The following is a 27190-nucleotide window of genomic DNA, read 5'->3' as shown; positions in this document are numbered from 1 at the left end:
TCCTGAAAATGCTATGCCAGACTGTCTATCTATAGCCAGCATAGAGACTAATCTTGTGTCCAACTGAAAAAAAAAGAGAGCATTTATTTCATCTTCATAACAAAGTCGCATATCAGTAAAATCCCAATAGATCCTTGTTAACAACACAATGTCGATGTTTATTTTGCCACATAAATGCAAACAAATATGTCTATATAAAAAAGGCATATCAGATTTTGTTCTCCTTACTGTACTCTTTGCTGCACCTATTTGTACTTGATTTGTCTCCTATTCTGCCGGAGTTGCTGTGTTCCTCATTGTGCTAAAGGAGGTGTGATGAAAGATAAGGCAGGGGGAACCTGCTGTAAACATTTGTGCGAATAGAGACAGACCTGATAACAGTGGAGAGCAGCAATGAGGAAATTGGAAGCGGGGGGTAGTTTCAAGGCCCAGAGAGATTCAGCACTTGAGAAATTACTGTTGCTGAGTGCAGAGGCTGTTTTCTGGATGATATAACATGCTTTAAAAAGCTTTAAAGGAGATGTATTGTTGTTCTGCTTGGCATGCTAATTCACAGTTTAGTTTTGTGTATAGGGGGGGCATGCCAAGAGGGAGGAAGTGCAGCCCTGAGTCAGAGTAGTAAGAGAGAGGACAGGCATGAATGCGTTGAGAGGTTTTATAAAGAAGGTATGGTAATTAGCACCATGGGTGAAGCATCATTAATCCTCACTTAGTAATTAAAGCTCAAAGGTGTGATGCAGTGCCATGAGCACACTGCCCTACTGTGGAAAAGGCTCACAAAGCAGTCACTTCCTCTCACAACGAATCAATCAGATTGAACCCTAACATATTGGGCCTGCAATCACTAATGCAATTACTGCAATCTCAAATTAACACCTTGTGATAAGGTCATGTTTTTTTTTTCTCTTTTTTTATGCCAAGACCGTGACATCAAAATTACACTGCTACGAATGTATTGAAATAATAACACCCGTTTCTTGATTATTATCCTTAGCCCTGAAGGACCGCCCACCTCCCATCATCCGACAGGGCCCATCCAACCAAACGCAGGCGTTGGGAAGTGTGACCCTTCTCAGGTGTCAGGCGTCTGGGGAGCCAGAGCCTACGGTCTCCTGGCGAAAGAATGGGGCCAGTCTGCTTGGAAAGGACCCGCGGTTTTCCCTGCTTGACCATGGAAGCCTTCAGATTCAGAGCACCAGGGTGGGTTACAGTGGATTACAGAGAGTTGGATATACAATACATAGGAGTTAGCATGCTGCATTGTACATGTAGCATTAGGCGTCACAATGGCATACCATTAAAGGATAATTCCAGCTTATTAAAATTTGGCTCTTCTTTTGTAGTAGGTATGATAACATTGTACTTACCAAAGTAACTGCTGAGATCTGGGAACATGGCACCATTACAGTCAGAAGAACAACCGGGTTGTAAACAAGCTTGCATGTTTATGGTCTTCTAACTCATGTGCATTGCCTCATTAGATATTTTTGTTTAACAAGCAGCTTGTCAGATCTCAGCAATTAACTAGAGTGGTAGTTGGTGAGGACAGTCTTTTTATTACCAGGGGCAATGATGGCCAAAAGCATGAAAATAATACCAACCAATACTGAATAAACCAGAATAATTCTTTAGCTAACTGATTCTGGGTCGAACTACATGATAACAAGCAACCTGCTAAGGGAAATTAATCTTTGACAAATAATCATACTATGCACGTTTCACATTCTGCTAACCTATAGGTTATACAGAAAAAGCACCATGTCATTTTCTTCTTCAGTTGGAAGGACTTCTGATTCTATGTCTGTGTTGCATTATTTTGATTACCTACCTTTCACTGCACAGTCAATAAAAACAGCTGTAAAAGGGAACCACATTTACTGTACACACATAGACATAAACACAAAAACTAGTCTTGTGTGTTTGTACATCACATCCTCCTATTGCACGCAAAAGAGGAAAGTGAAATTCTCTCATCTGCCAGCTGCTGTCAGCTGAACGTAATTCAAATGGACAAGTGCAGTCAGGTTGCTTTTAAAAGATGAATAGTGAGTATTGATTTTTATAAGTCGTTAAACGCTGCTATTTAGCCTGAATCTCTGAGGCAGCAGTTAGACTCAAGGACTCAAGGATAGGGACCAGTAAACGGAGTCCAAAGGGGTTAATGTAATAGAGGAACTGCAATATGCAGTGGCCTGTCACAGTGTCAAAGTGCTCTCTTGGTGTCACTCTCTCTCTTGAGAGATAGCGTAGTTGTCAGTGACTCCTAAGGCACTGCCAATATGAAATAGATGGTTATATCTCTTATTTCCTGCATCAGCACTGATGATGATAATGTTGATGGCTCTGGGAATTGGGGGGTGACTATTATTTGAAGAAATCAATTAAGAAAATTAATGTAAGCTCTTACTGGGCTCTTTTTTTCATTGGCTGGTGTTAAAATTTCCTCTCATCCACTCTCCGGCTTTTCTTAAGCCAAATGCAGGCCAGTGGAGGTTAATGCATTTTTACTGTACCAGTAGCTGCGAACCTCCTTCAAAAGCCCGGAATGACGTAAGAGCTTGTAGAAACCATCAGGGATCAGAGTTACAAAGGCTATTAGATTCAGTCAATCGCAGCAATAGAGCACAGCCTGAAATCTAAATTAATGGTATTATTTGGATGAGCAGTGAAAATCTTTATGGGCCAGTTTCATAGAGGGGCATCACCTCTTCAATTTAACAGTTTTACAGTGGAGATCACAGTTTGGTTTTTAGCCGTTTCAGTTATTAAAGTTGTCCCACCGCAAACTAAATAACAGTTTGTTTGAACATTAATCATAATGTCACAATCCGTCTTCCGTAGCTGTCTGACTCCGGGTTGTACACCTGTGTAGCCACCAGCTCCAGCGGAGAAACATCGTGGAGTGCCTTCTTGGATGTCCGAGGTCTGCTTCAATAGAAATAATTCATATGAAAAATTAAGACAGTGTTATATGAGGCACAAAATATCTCAGTATCCTTTGCCTTTGCAGGTATTCATTTTGTCTCTCTACATTTCTTCCTTTGACAGACTCCACTGACCTTGTAGACTTCATGTCTCACAATGCAACGGCCCTCCCGGGGCCGCCCTCCAAGCCAGAGGTCACCGATGTTACCAAGAGCAGTATCTCGTTGTCATGGGAACCGGGGCCAGAGGCGGGCTCCCCAGTGTCCTCCTATGTCATTGAGGCCTTTGGGTATGTCTGTGACCTATGGCCTCAAGCTACGTTTAGTGACCCCGAACTTTCATGGCAGTAACAGATGTGGGTGTTTCTGTGGGCATTCAAGCAAGCCAGGACAGTTTCAAGCAGAATATTCTGGATGGGTTATCTCTTACAGTTTTACAATGATTTGAGTGGAAAATATTCTGTTATTTAATTTTAATTACTAATTATTTGGAAAATAAAAGTTCACTTTAAGCAAAAAAGGATTCTCCCAGTCCCAGTGATGCTTCCAGTCATTAGGAGCACAGCCCAACAGTGTTGCTCCCAATCAATTGTTTCTTCTATAGTAATGAAAAGATTCTTCCCAACTGATTAGATTTATTCTTTCAACAGTCAGTCAGTAAGTAACAGCTGGCAGACAGTGGCAGACCACGTGAAGACCACCGAGTACACAGTCAAGGACCTACGACCCAATACTGTCTACCTGTTTGTCGTCAGGGCAGTCAATGCTCAAGGGCTCGGGGACCCCAGCCCCATGTCTGAGCCTGTCCGTACACAAGGTACAAAAACAAGTATGTACTATAATGGACTCTAAGTGATAAGCATCACTATTCCACTCTAAATGCCCTTTGTTCTTTCTCCCAGATATTAGTCCCACAGCACAGGGAGTGGACCATCGTCGCGTGCAGAAGGAGTTGGGGGATGTGGTGGTCAGCATGCATAACCCCGTGGTTCTCAGCTCCACTTCAGTGCAGGTCACATGGACTGTGAGTACTCGTAACATTTGAAAAATTTATAGTGGTTCAGTAGCTGTGGTGCTATTACCTTCAGAGCAGCAAAACAAATCTTGTCTAAGCTTGTTTGCGAAGTTTATACTTAGCATGTCACTGTGTTTTGGATTATTTGGCACACACACAGAGTAAACATTATGAGATGGCTACACATTCATAGTCTGAACAGCTGGTGCTCCATTTAGAATCGTTTGAGGTGATGCAGGAATCAAGACTAATGCTTTTATTCAGGACAAATAAATCACCATTAGGTGCTACATGTGTCACTTCTGGAGTCAGTTTGGAGTCAGCCCTTTATTATGGAAACGTTATTTCTGTCTAACACTGTAGGTTAATGACACACCTAGGGTGGTTTCACACTAGTCTGCTATTTCATGCTTGTCAGTATGACACCTGCATTTGTGGTTGATCTGGATGTGTCTATAGATGTCATTTGACATGGCGCCAGTTGTGGGAAGAACACTCATTCATTATCCAATGCACAAAGCACAAAGTTTCTGTGGTGGATTTCTGTTTCAGTAAATTTTAATTTGACAATCAGTTACCTGCTAAATGTAGGGTGACACAATCAGAGATGGTCAACAAGTTGTAACCGTAGATGCCAAGTTGTAACCATTATCCTCATTCCAGACATCATATCAAACTCAAACCAAGTCCTGGCCCATATACTCAGTACCTACACACTACTTCTCAAACACTATTCGCTTTTTGGGGACTGTTGAGTATGCTTTTCTGAGAGATTCTTATCAGACATTTCCAAATGCAATAATGCAGATTCCTCCCATTTTAAGATTTAATGGACATGACATATATTTCTATCTAATAACTGTACTAAAAAACAGGATTCTTGCAAGAGACCTATCTATACATTTCAAGTAATGATGTAACTCTGCATTATATTTGTAAGACATATATTTGTTGTTACATGTGTTTCAGCAACTTAATCATACTGAAGAATGTCCATGGCATTCCTAATGTATGTGCAAAATTAAACTTGTTATGTATGATAATGGAAAGACAGTTATGATTTTAGAGAATAGAACATGATTGCAAGATTTTGCATTATTGAATGGCAGGCAAAGTCTGCAGTAGATATACTGCAGGTCTCGATTAACTGTTCTTTCAAGACAATAGGAAAGAGAACACGGTGGAGAGAAATTTATTTTGATTCATGGTCTCAACCATAGATTATATTTCAAGGAACACAGGGGAACAAAAATGTGGGTGGAGCTACTCCCCCTGTTTATAAGAGAGAGAGAGAGAGAGAGAGAAAAGAAAAGAGATCCATCCTAATATACTGGGACTGGTCTGATGATAAAAAGCTGGTTTATATCACTTGTAAAAGCTTTTTCTTGCTTCTGTCCCTGTTAACAAGCCATTGTTATGAGTTGTATCTATTACATATTTTACCCTTCTCTTGAAATGTACCAGCAAAATGAAATAAATAAATAAAAGGGAAAAGATTCAGACTACTCTGATCCAGTATTCTGAGTTTAGACTGTGCTGAAGGTCTCTGACTCAGGGGTGCTGTTCAGCTTTAGCAAATACCCTACAACTCTCTTCATATGGTTTCTTGCTTCTGTGCTGCTAATTAAACTGTAGGATGAACTAAGCATACATTGTCACTGACAGAAAGCAAAAACTGAATGCTGATCCACAGCTCCAAAGCAGTTTACACGCAAATGTATGACACCTCCCACATCATTACCATACAGAATGTCTTCATCCCTCTCTCTCTCCTTCTCCTCTCCTCTCAGGTGGAGAATCCATCCCAGTTTATTCAAGGCTACCGTGTTCTTTATCGACAAACGTCAGGGCTGCCCTCCCCAGGGCCATGGCAGATACAGGACTTGAAGGTTGCCTCAGAGAGGGACATAACTCTCTCTGGTCTGAAGAAAGGCATTGTCTATGAGATTAAAGTGCGGCCATACTTCAATGAGTTCCAGGGTGCAGACAGTGAATCCATGACAGCACGCACCATGGAAGAAGGTAAGCGACAAATTCACAGTTCTGACCAAAATCAATTTATCTGCCAACTTTGTGTTGTAAGAAATGTAAGATTTAGTTACTTATGCATGAGGACACGCTCTTGTGTAAATGATTCTTCCTACTTTTATATTAAGCTGCTGCTGGTAATGGCTTCATGGCTAGATTTTAATGGATAATGGCATTTCAAGTACACCCACCCACACACGCATACTGCTGCAGCGCCATGTCCCCTGTGTGTGAAAACAGGTCTCCCAGACAGCGCAGTGGGGGGTCTGTGACAAGCCCCGGCCTCTCTGGGTTGGTGGGCAGAGAGGGAGGGCAGACAGTCTCCTTTGACACAAGCTCAACTCTCTCTGCCCCTCTGTGGAACCCTGCTGCCATGTCTCTGTCATACATCAACCAGACATCTGTGATATGACCCCCCTTTGCTAATGCACACAAATGCAGCACAAATTGAGGTAACATGCCATTATTTGTGGCATACTTTATCTGTAAAATTGACAACTTTCAGTATAATTTGATCAGTTACCTGTAGCCTTAACCCCCTGTCACCAACACAATTTGCGTGCTCAGACTCATATTTAACACACATACATGATACACATATTTTTACATTCAACATGCACTACTCTTTCCGAGGATATCATTCTGTCCAATGTCAGTTATGAAAAAAATATCCATAAATCTGCATAAAAAAGAAAATAGATAGAAAAAGATGCTCCTTATAACTTCAGAACTTGCCTGAAAAATCTTCATGTTTTTAAGTTTTCCTTAGTATCTAAGTAATACAGTGACAGTTCTTTGTAAATCCATGGGTTCATTGCAAACAGGAACTGCTTACAGTTAATTCGGCGTACCTTTAATGGTGCCCATTTGTCAATAATTAAAGGTCCCATATTTTACACTCCTCCAGTGTTTTATTGAAGTTTCGATAGCAATCCTTCTGATTGGCTGACTGTTTTCTGAGTGACGCATTGCCAGGTGAACTACAGGTAGAAGATTGTAGCCTACTACTTTAGTTTGGTAAAACTCCATTGTAAATGTAAATGGCGATGGTCAGTCAGCACTGAAATGAGCTGAACAGACGGTCAAATTCAGACTAAAATGCTCCGGCTGGATTTGGTCTGGAGCTATAACCCAGAGCCTTTGGCCTGGTTCCGGTGCAAACTCCTGGATCATCTGGCAGATCCAATCCAGGAATTGTGAAACCCGCTGCCCTTGCCTCCAGCTCACTCTCCTCGGCTTTCAGACCCTCCAGGCGAACCAGTACAGTGCCAGTGTTTGTCAAAAGCCAGCCAGGGGAGCATGCATGGCCGCAGAATCTAAGACCATCAGGGACATCGGGGAGGTGGGTAATCGGGCAGCTGGGTAAGCAAGAGTGGAAGACTGCATATATGAAATATGCTTTGCCTGGGCAGCAGCTCCAGAGACAAAGCCATCAAGCTACGTATCCCTCTGACCCAAAGCAGTGGATATCATCCCTTAACTGTGAGAAAGCAAGTTTGCTGTCCACGCACACAGCCATAATAATAGCTGTTTTTCATTCTAAGTGTAACTCATGATAAAACACGACTGATAAAACAGGAAATTTATAACAGCAAGATCAAAGTTTTCAAACAATCGATAGAAGACAAGCATTAAAATATTAAAAGCTGAAAAGATTGGTGGAGAGGCTGACAAAACACTAAAGAGAGTCTTTAATAAAAAATCAGTCAAAAAGTAAACGGACAAATAAATATATGGCAGATTTCAGGTAAATACTCAGAGAAACCATATCCTGCAAGTTTGGATAGTGGGTCTGCGTGGTCCATACAGGGTGCAAGGCTGAGGGTCATGACTGTTTCATTATGAAATCACAAAGTTACGGAAGTCCTGACGGCTTGTTTTAAGGCACAGTTTCTGAATACGGGCTGTGTGCATTTCTCCGTAGATTGACGCTATATTTTTATAGCACCCAGACCTGCTTTATAATAAAAAACGACATGGAAAACTCACTTTCTACAATATTGGACCTTTAAACAAACATTGAATAAAAAAATGGAGCTCAAGTCTACTAAAAGCCTTTAAATAAATAGTGGAAAAAAAACAAGAGTGACCATGGTTGAATAAACATCTAAGGTAAACTTAATAAAGGCTTTCACAAAAACAATCCCAAACCAAAGTCCAATCACTAGCTTTGTCTCGAGCTTTCAACCCCAGGGTCTCTACAAGCAGATAGATTTTGCTTATCATCATCATTGACGTGGATCTGTTGACATGGCAGCTTCCTAGCTGTTATAATTTCATCCATAGAATTCTTAGGACTTCTCATCTGTATTGGCTAATAAATCAATCATGATAGTTCATACTTGAACTAACAGAAAGTAGTTAAATAATCCAAACTCAAGGTCCACTTACTACTTTTTATGGAAGTCCTTACAAGCTTAGTCCTAGAAGTGTTCAAAGTGCTACGGATGACATCTTAACAGCTACTGAGCATTCATGGCAACAGATCCAACTTCATCTCCATCTACTAATGTAGTCCATGTGATAAGATCAAATCAGTGGCCCTTGAGATGGATTTTTTTTGTCAAACTACTGTACAGTTCCCAAGGTCCACAATTAACTTCCATGCTTAATGGACAAATGTTGTGTTGTGCCTGCTAGATGGGCACGGGGACCACTTGGTGTTACTGCATTCAGATGCTAAATCAGTCTGACGTTTTGGAACATGGCTTTTACTGCGAGCAAATCAAGATGAGGCCATGACTGTAAAAGAAAACTTTAAACTACAGCATCTCTGTCTGATGATGAGAGGATCACAGTGCTGCATTTTCCTCCCAATAAAAGAATATGGAAGGGAAGGGTGAACAGGGGATGCAGTTGGAGGACAAAAAGAAACTCGTCTCACTGGAGTCCAATTAAAATGGCCCCACGGGATCATTGGAGGTGTTTGCAGACTCGGGCACATGCTCTAGTTACTTGGGGTCCTGGAAACAAGGCATCATGGGACAGGAAAAAACGGGCTTGATCTACTGATACTTAAGAGTCTGGAAATGTGCTACTCTGTAGAATTATGAGAAAAACACTCATTATCCATCAAAGCTAGACTGGGAATGTGCCACTGCTTTTGAGAAACCCCAGCAGAGGGCATCTCAAGGGTCTCAGAGGTCAAAACAGCTGATGCCTCCCACCGTATACAGGGGAAAATTGTGTATCAAGATTAATGATCCCTGTAACCCTTCGTGAGTTTTCTGTGAGAGCAATGTGGCCAGAGGCTGTAGGCTCTGTGCAGTCACTGCCATCACTGTCAACCATAGGATGCCCAGGCTTTCCGTGGTGGAAATGCTGACGGGAAAGCAAAGGAAATGCTACTGTGTGCATAAGTCCCAGGCAGGTATAGCTGTTAAAATGAGGATGTAGAGTTATTATGGAGGATATACAGTTATTATGAGACCAAGGCAGGGGATCGGTGATCATAAAAGACAAGGCCATCCTGTGAGGAATAGAGCATCCCTGATCTTACTAGATCGGCTTTATTTTACATTACACATGTGTTATATGGGACAGGTATGTTGACATAGAAATGTTTGCTAATTCATGAATTAAATAGCTAAATTGATGCAACCATTTGCATAACAGGTTATGTTTCACCTCTTTATATCCTGTATATCAGGACATTAGGCAGCTTAAGTGCCTTTTGTTTAATTGCTTAGCCGTTAGTAAAAACTGAAAAGTTCCCTCAGACATTTGGATCATTAATTGCTTTAAATTACTCTCTGTCGGCTGCTTTTATCATTTTTAATATCAGTATTAGCCACATTATTAAGAACATACTCTCTGACCTTTTCTGCTGTTGTGACCATTTGTTGTAAGGCTATCCTGAGCCATTACTGGTATTGTGGCCATTACTCATCCTCAGGGATTGTTCTTCATAAATACGGAAATTGCAGAACTGCACTTACTGCTTTCTGTCTTCTCCTAATGTAAGCCTTTGACTGACTGGACAAGTTTCATCAGTTTGCTGAAACAGCACCACTGCAATGATGTTTATATATTTATGTTTATATATATATATATATATATGTATATATTACCACATATTTTAGCGGTCACTGTTATCACAGTACAAGATGTCTGTAGCTCTCCTCTCCCAGTTTGCTGCCCTCTTATTTTATTATTATTCATTCTATTAATTTTCCACAAAACACGATGTAACAGCTGCTGCTATTCTATGCTTACTGCTGGCATATGGGAATTATATGAAGCAGCAAGCGTAGGAAGAGTTAATTTGGATGCAAAAGTCCTGCATGTTTACTTCTTTTTTGCTGGAACTGTTTGCCGCAGAGAGCAGTATTCAGAATGTAACACAGCGGTGTTTGACAAAACATTTGAACATTTGAAATATATCACTTAAATGCAGCATAACCACAAATTAATATGAGATCTGCCAGTAGCTTACTGAAATTATGTTGTACTCTTGCTGTCTTTTTCATCAGGTTTTCATATTTAAAAAAACTAGTAGATAGATATCTTCTGGCCCAAGCCCAAGAATTGTGGTGACAGTCCAGATGTGCAATTTCCACAACTGAACATTTTTTAATTTCAAACCATAGCTATTATTCTGCATTCATGTGCTATTGCAAAAGTCCAACATCTGGATGTTGCAGATAATAAACAAAAAACAAATCGGCTGAAGTTTTGCTCTAAAAGATCTTTTGTTTGATTGTTTGTTTGTTTTTCCCTCAATATATTTAATTAATGAGTTAATTTTGAGCCAGAGGACGAAATACTGTAAACAAAACCTTAGTTTTCTATGAATTTTTAATAGGCTCTGCGAATGATTTATCAAGGTTGGCTTCCTTCTACTACATTGTACCTACATTTATATTGGTTAATTTTTGTTTTAGTTATTGAGTTGAGGTTATTTGTATCTATGCCAGATGGAATTTGGCATGAATATATCATTAGTATAGATATTTTCTTTAGTTTTGTATTGGGCTGGCCTGTCATTAAATAACTCGTTTCACTTTCTGAACATTAAAATGATCTTTATATTGTGACAGTAAATCAGTGAGACTTGGTTCAACAGTAATTGCTTCAGAAAGTCGATAAAGTCCAAATGGCTGAATATAGATACACTCAAACTAGGTTGAGTCAGTTTTTTAAAATGTAATAAAAATAAACTGCATCTCCTATGGCTGATCTAATTCCTTTGTAGTGCCAGGCTGTCAAATATTGTGGCGACATGCGGTATCTGCTTAGAGCCTCTCTTTGTAGCACAAGTTAAATCATTCGGGGGGATTTGTTTCATCTTTCCAACTCAAAAAATATATTTCTATATGAGTTAACTGAGCCAGAAGTTGAGAGCTATCCAGATGTAAAAAAAACTGGCAGAGGTCAGTCTCAGGACTGGCACAGACGCTCTTTATTATACTTATAATATGGCCTGGCTTCATTACATCATATCCACACATGCACTATGTACATGGCTTGCTGTTGCCTCTATGAGACACTGTGCACATGTTTATTGCATTTCTCACCAGCCATTTTCAGAACCAAGTCCACCCTGAGAATTTAAGTCACAGTATCTGTGTTACTCTCTGGCCAGGTGGCAAACACGACAACCATCATGTCCCACCTGCTCTGGCTTTTCTTCATTCTGCTGGTATTCATTGCCTTGCTTGCATGGATCCAGCAGATAGCATTATAATTTTGCAGCTCCTTAATTGGATTCAGAGTAGTTATTTCATTCACTTAGTCAGAACATAATGATAGTTTTAATGGGAATAACGATAAACTATGCGCCCAAAGCGGTTGTATAGTCCATTCAGCGAGAGATGATGATCTGCTCAGCTGCATAGATATGGTGTTTGCCTCCTGCTCCCTGTCTCTTTAAATCTCTGATCTGTCCATGCAAGTGATCAGGCCAGTTTGGTACATTTTAAAAATGACCCATTAGAGGGAATTTGAATCTGGCACCGTGAGGCATAGCACCACATTTCTGTCGACAAACCATCTCAATACCCTCATTATAGGACATGGAGATTGACCATTTTCATATCATCAAGATATTCAAAATTGAATACAGCTACTTTGGAAGCATTTTCATGAGGTTTCAATTGTGGTTATCCATTATGGAAGTGATGTTAGCTACTAGCCATTTCTACTTGGCAAAGGAAATTCCACCCATATCTGAACTTGCTGTCTGCTTGGAATGGTTATCGTTTGAGCAATTAGTAAAGTACAATTTGGACCTCAAATGCTTGGTGTGTATAATTTAGGATACCAGCAATATAATGATATCTTAAATTCAGTATAATGGAAGAATCGTGCAGTTTTTCCAGTTCCAGAGCATCCCAGTTATTCAAAAATACCATTGCCATTAAGATATGAAATTGAGATGGAGTGCTCTGGTAGCCATCTGCCACAGTGGCTTAGAAAATACTTTGTTGTATGGCTGGCTGTATGAATATGAATTGAGGTAGTGGGTGAGACAAATCCTTCTTTGACATAAAAAAATCAGGAGGCGCACCCTTCTCTGTTAAATCATTGTATTCTTTTTCTCTTATGTATTTCCTTTGTTTCCTTAATATTTTCACACCTTCACCCCTCAGCACCCAGTGCGCCTCCGCAGCAAGTGACAGTGTTGACCGTAGGGAGCCATAACAGCACATCCATCAGTGTGTCATGGGACCCACCTCCCTCCGACCAACAGAACGGCATCATCCAGGAGTACAAGGTAGAATCAAACTCTGCGCCTGATACACTATACCAAACTGAATATTTTACTATGTACTGTATCACCTTCCAATGAATTCTGTCTGGCATGTCTGTCTTTGTCAGATCTGGTGTTTGGCCAACGAAACGCGGTTTCATGTCAATAAGTCTGTGGATGCAACCATCCGTTCAGTGGTTGTCGGGGGTCTGCAGACTGGAGTGCAGTACCGTGTGGAGGTGGCTGCAGGCACCAGCGCAGGGGTGGGGGTCAAGAGCAAACCCCAGCTCATCATCTTGGGTAATCCACTTACACACACACACCAAACCTGGAGTCAAATGAAATGACCTCATAATGGGGGACCTGGGTCTCCATCACAGATTTGGGGTCTGGAAAAATGATTTATCAATTTATCGCACTTGAAGAAAGAAGATTGCACTTTACAACGCAGACGTCCACTGAGAAATCAATAGCAGTTCATTAAGTGTAGAGTCTGGTAACACAGTACCAACTACTGTTAGCCATATCAATAATCCTCCTCAATATGTGGGCAGCTGGTGCTAACAAAGTAGACAGTGTTTTTGTAGGAGCTTATCAGCCTATCACATCTTATCAAATAGCTAAAGGATGCCTGGAGTATATAAACCCAGAATCAATATGGGAGCCCAGGCCAGATGCTCTTCATCTGTGACTTTTGACGGATATATAATAACACCCTTAACGCGCAGAGAAAGGGAAACATGGGCATGTGGACTGAAGCTTAATGATGGGGGGAGTTTCCTGCTGGAGACTGTGAATCTAATTTCACAGCACAGTAGCCGCAACAGAAAATCAAACTCTGTCAGAGCTGCTCTGTCAATCTCGTGTCTTGCAGCTCAAGTTGATAAGTGCACTGCTGAATTGATTAACTCTGCCGACATATTGGATGCACTGATGCCATTTTTTTTTTTTTTTTTTCTTTTACCACAGTTGGCCTGCATGTTATGTTTTTTCATTTATTCACAGTCTCATCTTTTGGCTGTTCCTGTGGTCCATGGGGTCTGATGTTTGATATACAGTATTCCATGCTGTCTTGATTTTCTTTTTAAAGATATATTTTTACCTGAAAATTGATCTTTTGCTTCTATTGAAAATATCTTTTTTCCTTAACGTAGTAGCTGGGATATAACAAGAAAAAAAAATAATAATAATTTTAACCAAATAATTCGGTACATACAATTACATAAATACTAATATGATGTTTTGTTAATTGGTTTGTTTTCATTCACATTGTCCCCTTCATATTTCTTTATTTCTTTTATTTATTTATTGGTAGCCTTTGAGTCATGCATTTCTTATTTCATTTTTACCCAAAATTATTTTTATGCACAGCGATTACTGTAATACAATCGTTTGTTCATCCACATGTAGTTAAATTGACATTTAACAATTCATTTGTTTCTTTCCTGTGTGTGTGGGTGTATATTTGTGTGCGGTGCCCCCAGGGGAAGAACTGAGAGATGTAATGACGGGATCAGAGGGCAACAATAGCATCTCAGACGTAGTGAAGCAGCCAGCCTTCATTGCCGGTTTGGGAGGGGCCTGCTGGATTGTCCTCATGGGCTTCAGTGCCTGGCTTTACTGGAGGAGAAAAAAGAGGAAGGGACTCAGCAACTATGCAGGTAAAAAATCAATTTACATGGTTCTGCATCAACACGGAATCTCAAAGCACAGTAGGTCCGTCTCTCTCCAATGAAGCTGATGTCATCACAGATGTGACTCCATTTGAGCTGGCTAAAATGCAGAACAAAGGAAATATATTCAGCAAAGATGGAAATAGGCCCTATTTACTTTAATTCACTGTGCACTGATGTGCATCAACTGGGCTGAGATCCATCAGCACCACACCTCAACACTCTAACACATTCATGCGAGATAAGTAATTTAACATCCCCTTTCATTATCAGACCAAAGCCGGTGTTGTTTGCACATTAACATGAGGTGTGTCGAGGTTTAGGTATGAAATATTCTTTTATCCCCCCATGAGTCAAGCATATAGCTGTGTGCCATTATCATAAAGTGTATTGCAGCTTTCATTGCAGTGACTTGGGGAGAGAAAGCTGTGATTTCCTAATTCAATAGGGATTTACATGATTGAGTGCTGCTTCTCTGATCCCTTCTCTCAAAGTTTAATTCCAAAACATCGCATTTCCATTTTAGAAAAAGAAAAATTGCTTTTTTTTTTAAATATAAAATATCCTCTCTCTTTTTTTTAAGACCATCTCCAAACTGTAATTTGTATTTTGGAAGAAATACATAAATAAAAAGATGATGATGAAGATGTCCCAGGGCAAAAAGGGGTCAAAGGTGTCACATTCATTTGAACTCTACCCCTCAGGGCACTCAGTGTAATTTCCAAAAATGCTGGAATGCCGTTTTTCGATGCGTTACCACCCCAAGTTTCATCAAAATTTGGCCAGTGCTGAACAATAAAAGCAAAAATGGAGGACTCAATTTTTCCACAGCTGATTTTATGAATTTTTTGAGCATGTAAATATGGCTGGATCTTTTTGATATTTATACTTTGGATTCATGACCCTTTATCTGCCCTTGGATATGAACACTTCCCCTCTCTTTTTGAATTGCAGTTCAGTCCTTCACCTTTACTCGTGCAGGTATGTCTTTCCATTGTGCATTATATCTGACAGCAATAATGTATCAGTCATTCGAATTGATGGTGGTACTTTACATTTTTATACAAAATAATTGCAGTTTAATTCTTTTTCTCTGTCCTCCCTCAATTCACTTCAAGTTACTTTCCAACGAGACAGAGGCCTGATCAGAAATGGAAGGTGAGAAATTTAAATTAACTTATTTTATATTGACATTTTAGTGCCACAGTGTAGTGCTCAGCCTGCTTTCTCAATGACAAGAGCCCATCGCAATACCTGAAATGAAGAGTCCCTCCATGATGACTAGAATTTGCATAGATGCTCCTGTATTCCACCTGCTTACTCATATCAGTGTATGATACGCACTGATGTACACTTGATGAAATCATCAATCACTCCTTTTAAGTGAGTGCTACCAATTAATGCAGATGGCCGCTGTTTTATTCACTGGCTCTATCTCAGTCCAGGCTGAGGTTCCTGGCAGAGTGAGAGGTCGGCGGAGGAGAGGAGAGGTGATGAATGTACTGTATAAAAAGCTTGGCATACAGTACACTATGAGGGCATTTACGCGTTGGACCTTGAGATTCAGCTCGGTGCCCATGAGAACGTCCTCCCTGCTCAAAATGCCTACAGTGAAGCCTTCCTTTATATCCACTGAATATCAAAGTTTAGTGAAACAATGACAGAAAGAAGTGAATTTGCTTTGCAGAAAGTGGAAGAATGGAGGTCCTCTTCTTTTTTTATTCCTCCCTGTTCCCTCTTTCCTTTTTGTCACACCTAAGCAAGCAGCTAAGCCCAGAGCCAGAACAAATGTTGCAAATAATAGACTAAAAATAAACATTTTCTTGCCTAACCCTTTTGCGTGCATGAGTGTGTTTCTCCACACTGAATACGCACATATATATTATTGTGTTGGTCTTAGCATGTGTTTCTAAGCAAATGTATGTAAATGTATGCATATGCTTGTGTATTTTAAAAGGGAAATTATTGACATAATTGTTTGAACACCTTTGAGCTATCACCAAGTCAGCTGTGAACAATTCCCTTGGTACTTGGCAAATCAGGCTCAGTAGAGAATTCAGTGTGTAGCTGCACATTAAGTAAACATATGCAAACTGGATGCAAAAGGCATGTGAATGTTTTGCCGCTTTTATAGCAGTTGATACAATGTGGTTGTAAATTTTTCTTCTTTTCTCCCTGAATCAACTTTCCTACCTTGAAGTCAAAGCCTGTATTCCTGACTGTTGTATTTCACTAAGACAAAATGACACGGTAGCTTTCCTAAACCACCTAATGGGCTTTTGCTGTTCCTGTTGCTATGGAGACGGTGCACCAGTGTAGCTGATCTGCCAGAGGCTGTCCATGATTCTCAATTTAAAATGTAAATTTCTGTTGTGCTAAGGCTCTAAAGTGGATTTAGTGTGTATTTAGGCCTGCCTTGCTTCTCCAGGGAGAGTTAGGGGTGGTGGAGTTAAGGGGAGGCAGAAGTCTGATTTATAGACTTGCCATTTTATGTCTCTCTGTTGTTTATTGTTGCCTGTGCACTGGGCTGCTCCACAGGCGAGAATATGCTGAATGAGTTTTCACATCAATTTGTTGTTGATGCAGCAGGAAGAAAATGAGCACTACTGTTACGGTGCAGGCTGGATATTTAACTATGTCACCACTTCTCTGTCTTCCCCCCGCTCGTCTCTTTGGCTCTCTACAAACATCCTGTCACAGTCGTCCAGGGCTGTTGAAAGCGGGTGACCCAGGCCTGCCCTGGTTGGCTGACTCCTGGCCCTCCACAAGCCTTCCAGCTAACACGGGCTTAGGAAGTCCGAAGGGTGGCAACAACTTTGGCCGAGGAGGTAAGAAACATAAACAGGCTCGGGTGTTGGGGAATACAGTTTTAGCAACGCCTGGTCGGACAGTTTTGATGTTCATCCTTAGGGAAGCAAAGTGACAGAACATCACACATAAACATGCACACACAAACAAACACACGCACCCAAATTAAACGAGCCTTTGAGGGCTATACTTTACTAATTTGATTTGACAAGCTTGATATTTGGCTTTAATTGTGGTGTTTTGCCTGTCATTCTTTCCTCATTCCCTGCTTTTGTGCATGTTTAAAGGTTTTTCATGAAGTTGATAGTCCAAGTATATAGTTTTAGCATTGTGTATTCATATGTTTTGCATGTTCTCTAAGCTCGTTGGAACACTGGTGAGCTGCAGGCTTGACCACTGCAAGACAGTAGAACTGAAGGTTAGCGCTGTTTGAGTGTCCCTCTAGTGAACACTCCACTGGGCTTCCACAGCGTGTTGTATGCTAATTATGGTTGTAGATAATCACTTTCATTTATATCAAATCCATGTGAGACCTGTATTTAACTAATACAGAATGCCAGAGCAGCAGGGAGTGTTAATGACCTTAAAGATCGTTAACTTCATGTCAACTTATCTCTCCATGATCCCTTTCCCGCTTTCGCTCTGTCACCCTCCTCCTTTGTCTCAGATGTTTTACCATCTGCAGCAGTGGAGAAGACGGGCACCATGCTGTCTGATGGTGCCATCTATAGCAGTATTGACTTCATGGGGAAGGCAGGCTACAGCAGCCCAGCACGAGGCAATCAGCCCACCCCCTACGCCACCACTCAGATACTCCAGTCCAACAGTTTCCACGAGCTGGCTGTGGACAGGCCAGATCCCCGCTGGAAGGCTTCTCTCCAAGCCCAGCAGGAAATAGCAAACCTGGGCTACTCGCTAACTGACAGACGCCCTGGCAGTGGTATGAAAAAATGTAATGTAATGTAATGTAATGAGAAATGTGCAAGTATAGAGCTAATTGTTTTTTTTTTTTTTTGTCAGTGAAATTACTACAGAGGAGTTAGCAAACTAAACCAGGGAAAGAGCAAAATGGAAAGGATTTTATTTACATATTATATTTACATATTCACTGAAAATGGACCCTTGGGATAATGTTCTTAATTACTCCTCTGTCTTCATCACAGTTCTAGCCTGGGAGCTTATCTAGCCCAGAAATGTCACACAATCATGACGCATTTCTTTGGGTTAACTTGATTAGTGGTGGCGGAAAATCCCTCAGTGTTATTAGTTATTTATGCAATGTACATACACTTAGTAAAGTCACGGAGGCATTTCTGTCTGTACTTTTGCAGTTTTGCACAATAGGCTGTGTGCTCAGCTAAATGTCAGGCTTTCCAGAGATGATGTAGAGCAAGTGGGGAGGCTGTATGGAAGCAACTTGAAGTGGAACATTTATAAAAAGTTTAATGCAATGTCAGCACACGAAAAAAGAGAAATAATTAACACTGGGTTTGAAAAATTCAGAAATCAGAGAAGGTCAGAAGATAGCTGTGCGTGAATTTAGTATGAAATAATATTTGTGGGTAGAATGTACAGGGATTCCTTAGTGTTGTGTAGAGAAGGCTAAACCTCCTTCCCTATTTACCTACCCTCAGGTGCAAAGGTTGGGAAGAAAAAGAAGGTGAAGGGTGGAACAAAGACCTCTAAATCAAATGGGACATGTTGGGCGAACATGCCCCTGCCTCCACCACCCATGCACCCACTCCCTGGTACAGAGGTTGACCTTGACCGTTACCCCCAGGAAAACCACACAGGAGGGTAAGATATGTTCATATCTCATCAATCTCTGCCTTGGAACACACAAACACAAAAATACATTTCGACAGAAGAAACACATGCAAACACAGTGGTCACAATAACCTGCACCTGTGGCCAAGTGTGTGTGGTTTTCATCAGAGAGGTTGGACAAGAGCTTCACATAGTTCTCACAATGCTTAAACTGACCTCTAGCTGTATATTTTCCCAACAGAAATAGGTTTGTATTAAGCTGTTTCACACATTTCACTGGTAAATGGAAGTAAAGGTAGATTTATAACATTTTGATCAATTAAAAAGACTAGAATAAGATCAATTTAGGATCAGTTTGGGCAGATTTATCTTGAGATAGTGAGTGACTGTTAGTGTTGAGAATATTTTTTCTGGAATAAAATCCTTACATATTTCCTGTTCCAATTGTCCACATGCCATATATGACAGCACCAGTTGGGCCCCACCCATGTCTGTCCAGACCTACCACCACCAGAATTTGGACAATGAGGTAGAGGAGGAGAGAGGTCCAACTCCTCCTCTGAGAGGAAGATCTTCCTCTCCGGCAGCAGCTCCCTTCGGCCAGCCCTCATCCTCCTCTCTCAGCTCTGCCCACCATGAAGAAATGCAATCCATTTTGCAAGCCCACTTGGATGAGTTGACCAGAGCTTACCAATATGAGGTGGCCAAGCAGGCATGGTAAGGACCTTTTAAAGCTTCAGTTAACTACATCTTGAGACATCTTCAGTCTATAATTTGATGTCTTTTCTGATTAAAAAAAGATCATTTGAAAGCCTCATACTTTGAGTGTGCATCACAATTTTGTTCAAATACGTTTGCTTCACACTGGAGGAGAGATACCTGTAATTTTATTCTTTTTACTCTGTTGATGGTTTGGGTTTTGCATATCAATGGCCAACGTTTGAGCGTCTTATAATGCTGGTATATGCATGTGTCAGCTGGAACCTGCGGTCCATGTTTCTCGCAACCGATAAAAACAGCTCACCATTGATTACACCTTTGATGGAGCATTGGAAAACTTGACAAGTCAGTGGCGACATGTGTTGGAGGGTAATGACTGGGTTTAGTCTAACATGCTGTTCTGACATCAGTAAATAGAGTTGGTAATTATGCATGCATCTCATCTATGGTGGGATGTGAGCCATCATGGAGGACAGCTGTGGAGGAGATAACAGGCATGTTGGTGACAGCCCTGCCTATCCAAATATCCTTTATCCAGTCCAATTACAACTCCATTGTGTTAGCACAACACACACCAGTGCAGGGAAAGTAATCAGTGAAACCACTGCAGGCATTCACAGTATCTGCACATTGCATCACTGCCTCTTTGACTATGATTATGATTATGCATGCTGAAACTTGTTTTGCAGTATTTTTGTTTATTATCTTACCTCCATTTCTTTTTTTTATGTATTTTTGCCATTAATATACTGTATTTTCCAACAATTAATTAGGCACATGAAGAGCAGTCCAAACGTGTCCAAGACCCCCATCCCTTCGATGGACTTTATGTCCAGTACACTGGGCTCGGATTTGGGAGCCACTCTCCTTTCTGAAGAGGACGAGGATGAGGAGGAGGATGAAAGATACGCTGTGGTGTCAAAGAATTTGTGTGGCTTTGAATACACTCCTGGTCAAAGCATGGATAACCTTGAGGGCTCAGGTATGTTTGACACTTGGTAAACATATTCTACTAAAGCTTGCTTTTAAACAAGAAGAGCACTAGGTGACTGATAGTAGGAAGGCAACCCGACAACTAACTGGCCTAATCATCTCATTATTTCTAATGCACAAAATATGATGCAACACTTGGAAATTTTGGCCAGTGTAGCTGCAGATAGATGAGTAATAATGTTAACAATACATGGGCATTTATAAATTTATGATGTATAAATATAGGCTAGCAACAATCTCAACCAGAATCGAAGTCAGTAGAGCACATACCTCTTGCTATGTTAAGTAATGTTAAGGAAAGTGATGAAAAAATTCCTGGATCCGCCCATTTAACCGGATTGGCCCCAAAACTGAATTTGTTCCTCCCTGGTCCATGCCCCATCCCGCCACCAAGTTTACTCCAAATCGGTTCAGTAGTTTTTGCATAATCCTGCTGACAAATAAACCAACAAACAAACACACACAGGTGAAAGAATAACCTCCTTGGCAGAGGTAACAGTAAAACACATTCATTAGCAATGGATAAAAATAAGAAACTGTTATAGATGACAGAAGTGTGATTACATTTTTAAGTAAAATGTCAGTTTTTTCAATCAATAGCTATCAGTCGATTTGTACCTGTTAAAATGACTCTACTTTTTAGAGCATAGCTATCTATCTGAGGATGTGGTTCATACATGTCTTACATTCAGTTGCAGATACAAATGGAGCAATATGTTCAAAACTTATGTCTAAAGATACAGGTGTAGGAATCTAACAACAGGAAATATGTTTTCATGTAAAATAGCTGTAGAAATGGGATGTGATATAAAATATGATGGAAAGAGACACCTTCCTTTTCCCCCTCTAACTTGTAGCTTAGGAGGCTGCAGCCACTCAGCCAGGTATCCCTAGGAATTGTGTTATTGCATTATATTGGATCAATTTGTAGTGCAAAATTTAACTCCCATGTCAATGTTCAGTGCTACTGCAGAAAGAATTGTGTTTTTTAAGTAGTTGGAAAAAAGTTAGTGTGTGGAGGTCAAGGTAGTGGATGTTCTTAAGGTAGTGATGGTAGTGGATGTGGTAGTATCTGACCAGCAATGTTTGGTTTTTTATACAATGTGGCTATTCTTCAGGATATTACACATTAGATCAGGGACATATTTTTGTAGCCAGCAAGGACAGTGATTGACATTCAAAGTTGATGTAAAAATCATAGTTGGCGTCAAGTAAAACAGTTTTATCAGCTTACAAATTCAAATTATTCAGATATCCTGATGTAAATCATGGATGCCCTTTTTCACTCTCTTTCAAAGGGATATTCAGACTGTCTGTTCAAAGTTACTTGAAGCCATTCTTGCATAGACATCATAACATACAGTATAGTCTTTTAAACTTTAGTAGGGCTCTACTTAAAGTCACATGTCTAACATTTAAAATTTGATGCATTTATAAATAGGGTTCTGTCTGAAAGTGTTTCTTCAAAGAAAAACTTCAAAGATTCTCCCACAGGACAGAACTGTACCATTTTTAGAATCCATTGTTTGATAGGTTAAGGGATTGACTTGTGCATTGAGAATATGTGTTTTCAACACTTTTAATAGCCCACTGCAGGGCAAAATACAGGTCAGTATGACTAAAAGTATTTACAAACATTAGCAATGCAAACATTTTATCGTCTTATGTTTTGCTGTCACATATTGTAAGTTATTGTATTAGAGCGGCATTCAGGCAGATTGAGAAAATATCTTCAGTCCAGTGATTCAAAACATGAACAAAGCCATCGTGGTGGCAGCATTTCCACAGGGGGTGCAATATTGCAGTTGTGGCTTATTGCTTCAAATAGCATGTTTTTTTTATACATCTTTCAATTATCTGTGATTGAAATAAAACGTTTAAATTCTTTTCTGGGTTTTGAACTTTATAGCTCTAGTGGCTTACTTTGCTGCAGCAATGAAAATGCTTCTTAAAGAATACTGATTAAAGCATTCAGCGATACTGTTCTCTAGGCATGTATAATATGTATGTATACTAAGAAAGTATGAAGGAGTTATAGTTGTTCATTTTCACAAATATCCAGTGTGATGGAAACAGCATGTGAATCATTTTTACATGTTCTTTCAAGACGTCACGTGTAGATTAGTAGGTTTAACACAGGTTTGATACATTATATCTAGTAATTAATGAGATTTGTTTAGTTTTGTTCATTTCTGCATCTGACACATTTGGCGGATTTCTTTGTACATCCACATCGCACTTCAGAGTCTGGCTCACTGTGTGTGCGCCAAATACTCATCCAGGCGATACTTAACCAGATCTTTATTTTCATTAACTCTCTCACTGCTGCTCATTGTAGGTAAAACCTCCCAGCAGTGTCGCCCAGACAGCTCTGGAACAGCAGACCATGGTGCACAGGGCACACATAGCCTTGGCCACAGGAGGGCACCACTGACCGGCCTCAAACCTCAGACAGACAAGGTTGGGACTCTGCCCAGAGGAAGAGACACCAACACAGACAGTAAGTTAAGTCTTTTACACGGTCAGCCATTGTTTGTCAGAGAATCCTCAATTAGAGTAAATCCAGCAAGAGGGGACTATATCATGATGTCTCATTTGCATCCTTTGCCAAATACTCTTGTCTACCATCCAATCAACAGCCCACACACCGGCCATGAAGTCCCTGCACAGCGTGGGCTCCCGCATGCACAGCTCATGGGCAGCTGCAGGCTCAGACCCCTCTGAGGAGTGCATGGTGACCGTGTCAACGCTGGAGCGGCAGCATATGGCTTCCTGGAGCGGCACAACATCCAACAGGGCCACCCTGAGTAGGGGTTCCCACAAGAGACCTGGCACAGATCTCTCCCACAACGGGCATCCTCCCACAAACAGCACAGAGAAAAGGGAACACTGTGAGTGTCTATCCTCATGAGGAGGTATCCGTGTGCACATTACACATAATGGATACAACCTGATGCAAGCAAGTATCCATGGAGAGCAATACTATGCAGATTTTACTGAAACTTTATTATATTTTTATTAATCCCATCTATAGATTTATTTTATATACCTTGAATGATAAAGTATAACACAGAATCAATGTTTTTATAATTACAGACCATATAATAAAGCTCAATAAAGATTTCGATTTATTTCAATTCAAAAACAGCGTACAGAGTGGAACTTCACTTGGATGTAATGTCGGTCTGTCGCTTGTTTTGTAAAGAAAGATTAAACAGATCAGATTTGTCGCTTCTAGTCAGTTGAGAACGTAGCACAATACAGTTATTTTGTGTGTATCTGAACAGAAATAAAAGCAATGTAATGACAGGACATGAAAATGAAAGGACAATCAAGATTGTTTATTTGTTAATAAGAGAGAAAGAAAAAAAAAAAGAAAATCTCCATCGTTCTTATATTCCTTTTAAGAAGGGAAGTTGTAGAATGAGAAATCTGTTTGAATGGATGATGTGTCATATTAATTTTTGCTAGAGATTCGGGGGGGGAAGTGTTGACTGGCGCAAAAGCTGTACAAGCCTCCTACAACTTTCCAAATGAACATGAGTTTTACATTAATCATTTTAAAAGCTTGTCGCTGAGTCCCACCACAAGTGAACACGCCTTTGCCTGGATTGGGCAATAGGGCTAACTGCATGGGGTTAGTAGCTACAGTATGTCGATACTATCACAGTTGTGCTATATGGATTGGATAACGTCTTGTATCCCACCAAATTCCAACTTAAATCCAAGCTAAAATATATCCTGGCAGGGTAAAGTGAAGATGCAAACAATGAGAGTGAAGTATTTAATGTAGATTTTACATCGTTGTTCTTGCTGTGTCTACCTGCCTCTCTTCCAGAGTCTTTGTGAAGCTGCCTGTCCCAGGACACCTTGTTTATAAGCGCTATGAGATTTTCTCTCTGCGAGTGACACAGAATGATGTTGGGAAGATGGAGAGGAGACAGAATGAAGACAAAGAAACGGAGTGCGAGATAAAATGCAGAGCTGTAAATGTCATGTACAGACACAGACACTAGTCTCACAGTGTTATTTTCATCCCCCCTCTCCAAAAGAGTAAACAGTATGTTAAATGTCTGCTTCTATTTTCTGTCACACGGTTCACACAGTGGAGATGAAGAAGAAAAATCACAACGAAATGACTAATTAAAATGAAAAAGGACTTGCATAATTTGTAAATATATTTTTTAATGTTTTTCTCTTTCTTTTGCTTTGCTATGCAAGCCAAACCTAATGTTGTCTCTTTTGTGTTTAATTACTGTGAATCATTTTTCATTAATGCTCAAACTGTTAGCTTATTTTGATGAAGCTACTGTATCGTTGTAATTTGCACAGAGCGTTTTGGTGAAATAAGCACAAACCCATTGTCAGCTGAGCTGAGGAGAAGAATCATAATGGCAAGGGGGATGTCTATGTTGAACAGAACCTTAACAGAAGCTATATACTGGGCTGTGCTGTAATTGTTTTGAGAATTACTCATATATTGAGAGTTACACGGAAAAAACACAGGTAAATACTTGGAAATAATATGCCAAAATAACTAACTGTGTTTCATACTTCTTTCTGGGAGTTGTATTATGCGTTATACTAACAACGGTTCTTAGCAAATGATTACCAGAACATTTTTATGGTAACAACGCTACAAAGCAGTTGTGATATCCAAAGCAAGGACATAGCAAAACAGGTATGTGTCACGTCTCTGCCATTCCCAAAAAGAGTATGTTAATAATGTATATTTCTTTCTTTTCCAATTACACACACAGTGACATGGTGATAGTGCAATATTCAAAGGACAATATGACCGTAAAAGGGAACTAGGAAGATGAAAGTAATTGTTGGAAGCCACTGGCCATGCTTTACCTTAGTGGAGCAGAGACAAATGCATTAAAATGTCCTGATGTCACCTGAAGACAAATGAGATGCAAGATTTAATGACAACTATATGTGATGTTAAACATCAAAGAAATTATACTTGATTTGTTGTTATGTACTACACTGGATTTACACTCTCATACAAAGATCTATAGACTTGAAAGACTGCCAAATTTAAAGAAGAAAAGTTTTAAAATGTAGCTAATTAGCATTATCTGCCAATGAGATTCACAAAGCAATGTCTTTACACTTGTTTGGATGGTTTTGTTCTGATCATTGTTCTGGGAATGGCTCTCCCTTAGAAGAATCTTTACCTGCCAGATTGGTTTGCCCTCAGGAATACACAGCCACATACAGTAGGGCCATTTTTCAATACTTTGATGCAAAATAAAATGTGTATGTGAAAATGAAAATGAACCAGACTTCTCCTCCCAGTGCCTATGAGTCTGACACACTGTATGCATTTATCCTAGAAAGACCATTGTGGAATTTCGAAATTTCTCATTGGACAATGTTTTAAATTACAGCGTGGGTTTTTACTTACATCCCATTTACAGCCAGTAATATATGATTTCAGCTATGGAATTACAGTATGTCTATACTTAAAACTAAAAGGAATAAACAAAATATATAACATCTATCATTGCATAGTTAAGTAAAAAGAAATACGCATTGTTACCTGTGCCAAAATCTTTCTTCCACTCAAATCATCTAGGGATTTTATAAATCAGTGCGATCAGACAAATGTGGGCATTAATTTAAAGTTAAATGAGGGATTATTTTGCTGGGTTGTTCTGACTTTATTTATCTATACTATACCCAGAAGACGGCCTATGAAATCTTTCAAATACAAATAACAATCCATATGGTTTACCGATGTCCCTGCTTTAGTTGCATTTAAAAGATGCTACCATATTGTCACATTGTAAAGGGAATGCTTTTAGTTTGATATTGCACAACCATCCTGTACATGTGAGAATGGTGTCTTAAAAAAACACACATGGGCTTAAGCAGACCTTGAACTTTGTCTGGCATGGATTTTTGATGGACTCAGTGTTTCAGATTATACTTTATTGCATCACCGTTATCTCTGGGACACATGACAGCTCCATGGAGATAACTTCACTACTGCTGGCACAGAGCTGGACAGCTCTGGGGAGGATACCCTTAGGTGATGATGCAAGAGGTGCTGTGCACTGTGTGGGGACAGCTTGTCAATATTTGTATTTGGAGAGAGATAGACAGGGATTAGGACTATCTGAAGATATTGTGCAGACAAGGAGCACAATGTGCAATCCACCATGTAAGCTTTAAATCCAACTGGTTGGGTTTCCAGAATTGCTACGAGGACAGAAAAAATGGGGGTGTGAAGTCAGATCTATACTTTGACACAATTTGACTGTACTATTTCAGGACCACCCTCCTCATAATCCGACCACCAAGTCTTGTACGGGCTCCTCCTAATTTACTCAGTTTGTCGTACAAGTTAATTTTAATGGAAGAAAAGAAATACATAGCTGAGCCCACAGAGCCCAATTACAAGGCTCTGCCTGCATTCACAGAGGTACAGTTCTGTCTTATAAAGCTGTAGCTTAATATACTGATCTTGGAATGGTATGGTAACTTCAAAGGGTGCTGTGGTTTGGGTTAAATGAAAAATAAGTTTACCGTAACAAATTTATTAGTGAAATACTTTTTTCAG

At 40.1% G+C, this 27190-nt stretch overlaps 1 protein-coding gene across 1 annotated transcript in view; it reads left to right on the top strand.

Moving 5' to 3' along the window:
• LOC120802467 (roundabout homolog 2-like) overlaps positions 1–25836 on the top strand; it is a 76223-nt gene extending 50387 nt beyond the window's left edge. Inside the window, exons 10-28 of the mRNA XM_040150324.1 lie at positions 995–1200; positions 2842–2923; positions 3049–3214; positions 3575–3741; positions 3827–3948; positions 5730–5961; positions 12558–12682; positions 12787–12958; positions 14143–14319; positions 15286–15312; positions 15450–15489; positions 17032–17159; positions 17807–18079; positions 18774–18936; positions 19375–19623; positions 20400–20608; positions 22958–23119; positions 23259–23510; positions 24458–25836. Coding sequence (XP_040006258.1) covers positions 995–1200; positions 2842–2923; positions 3049–3214; positions 3575–3741; positions 3827–3948; positions 5730–5961; positions 12558–12682; positions 12787–12958; positions 14143–14319; positions 15286–15312; positions 15450–15489; positions 17032–17159; positions 17807–18079; positions 18774–18936; positions 19375–19623; positions 20400–20608; positions 22958–23119; positions 23259–23510; positions 24458–24459 — 2954 coding nt within the window. The 3' untranslated portion in view covers positions 24460–25836. The remainder of the gene's footprint in view (positions 1–994; positions 1201–2841; positions 2924–3048; positions 3215–3574; positions 3742–3826; positions 3949–5729; positions 5962–12557; positions 12683–12786; positions 12959–14142; positions 14320–15285; positions 15313–15449; positions 15490–17031; positions 17160–17806; positions 18080–18773; positions 18937–19374; positions 19624–20399; positions 20609–22957; positions 23120–23258; positions 23511–24457) is intronic.
• The last annotated feature ends 1354 nt before the right edge of the window (positions 25837–27190 follow it).

The sequence above is a fragment of the Xiphias gladius genome, chromosome 17, assembly GCF_016859285.1.
Source record: "Xiphias gladius isolate SHS-SW01 ecotype Sanya breed wild chromosome 17, ASM1685928v1, whole genome shotgun sequence".
NCBI lineage: Eukaryota > Metazoa > Chordata > Actinopteri > Istiophoriformes > Xiphiidae > Xiphias > Xiphias gladius.
This window is presented reverse-complemented; position numbering and strand designations above follow the sequence as displayed.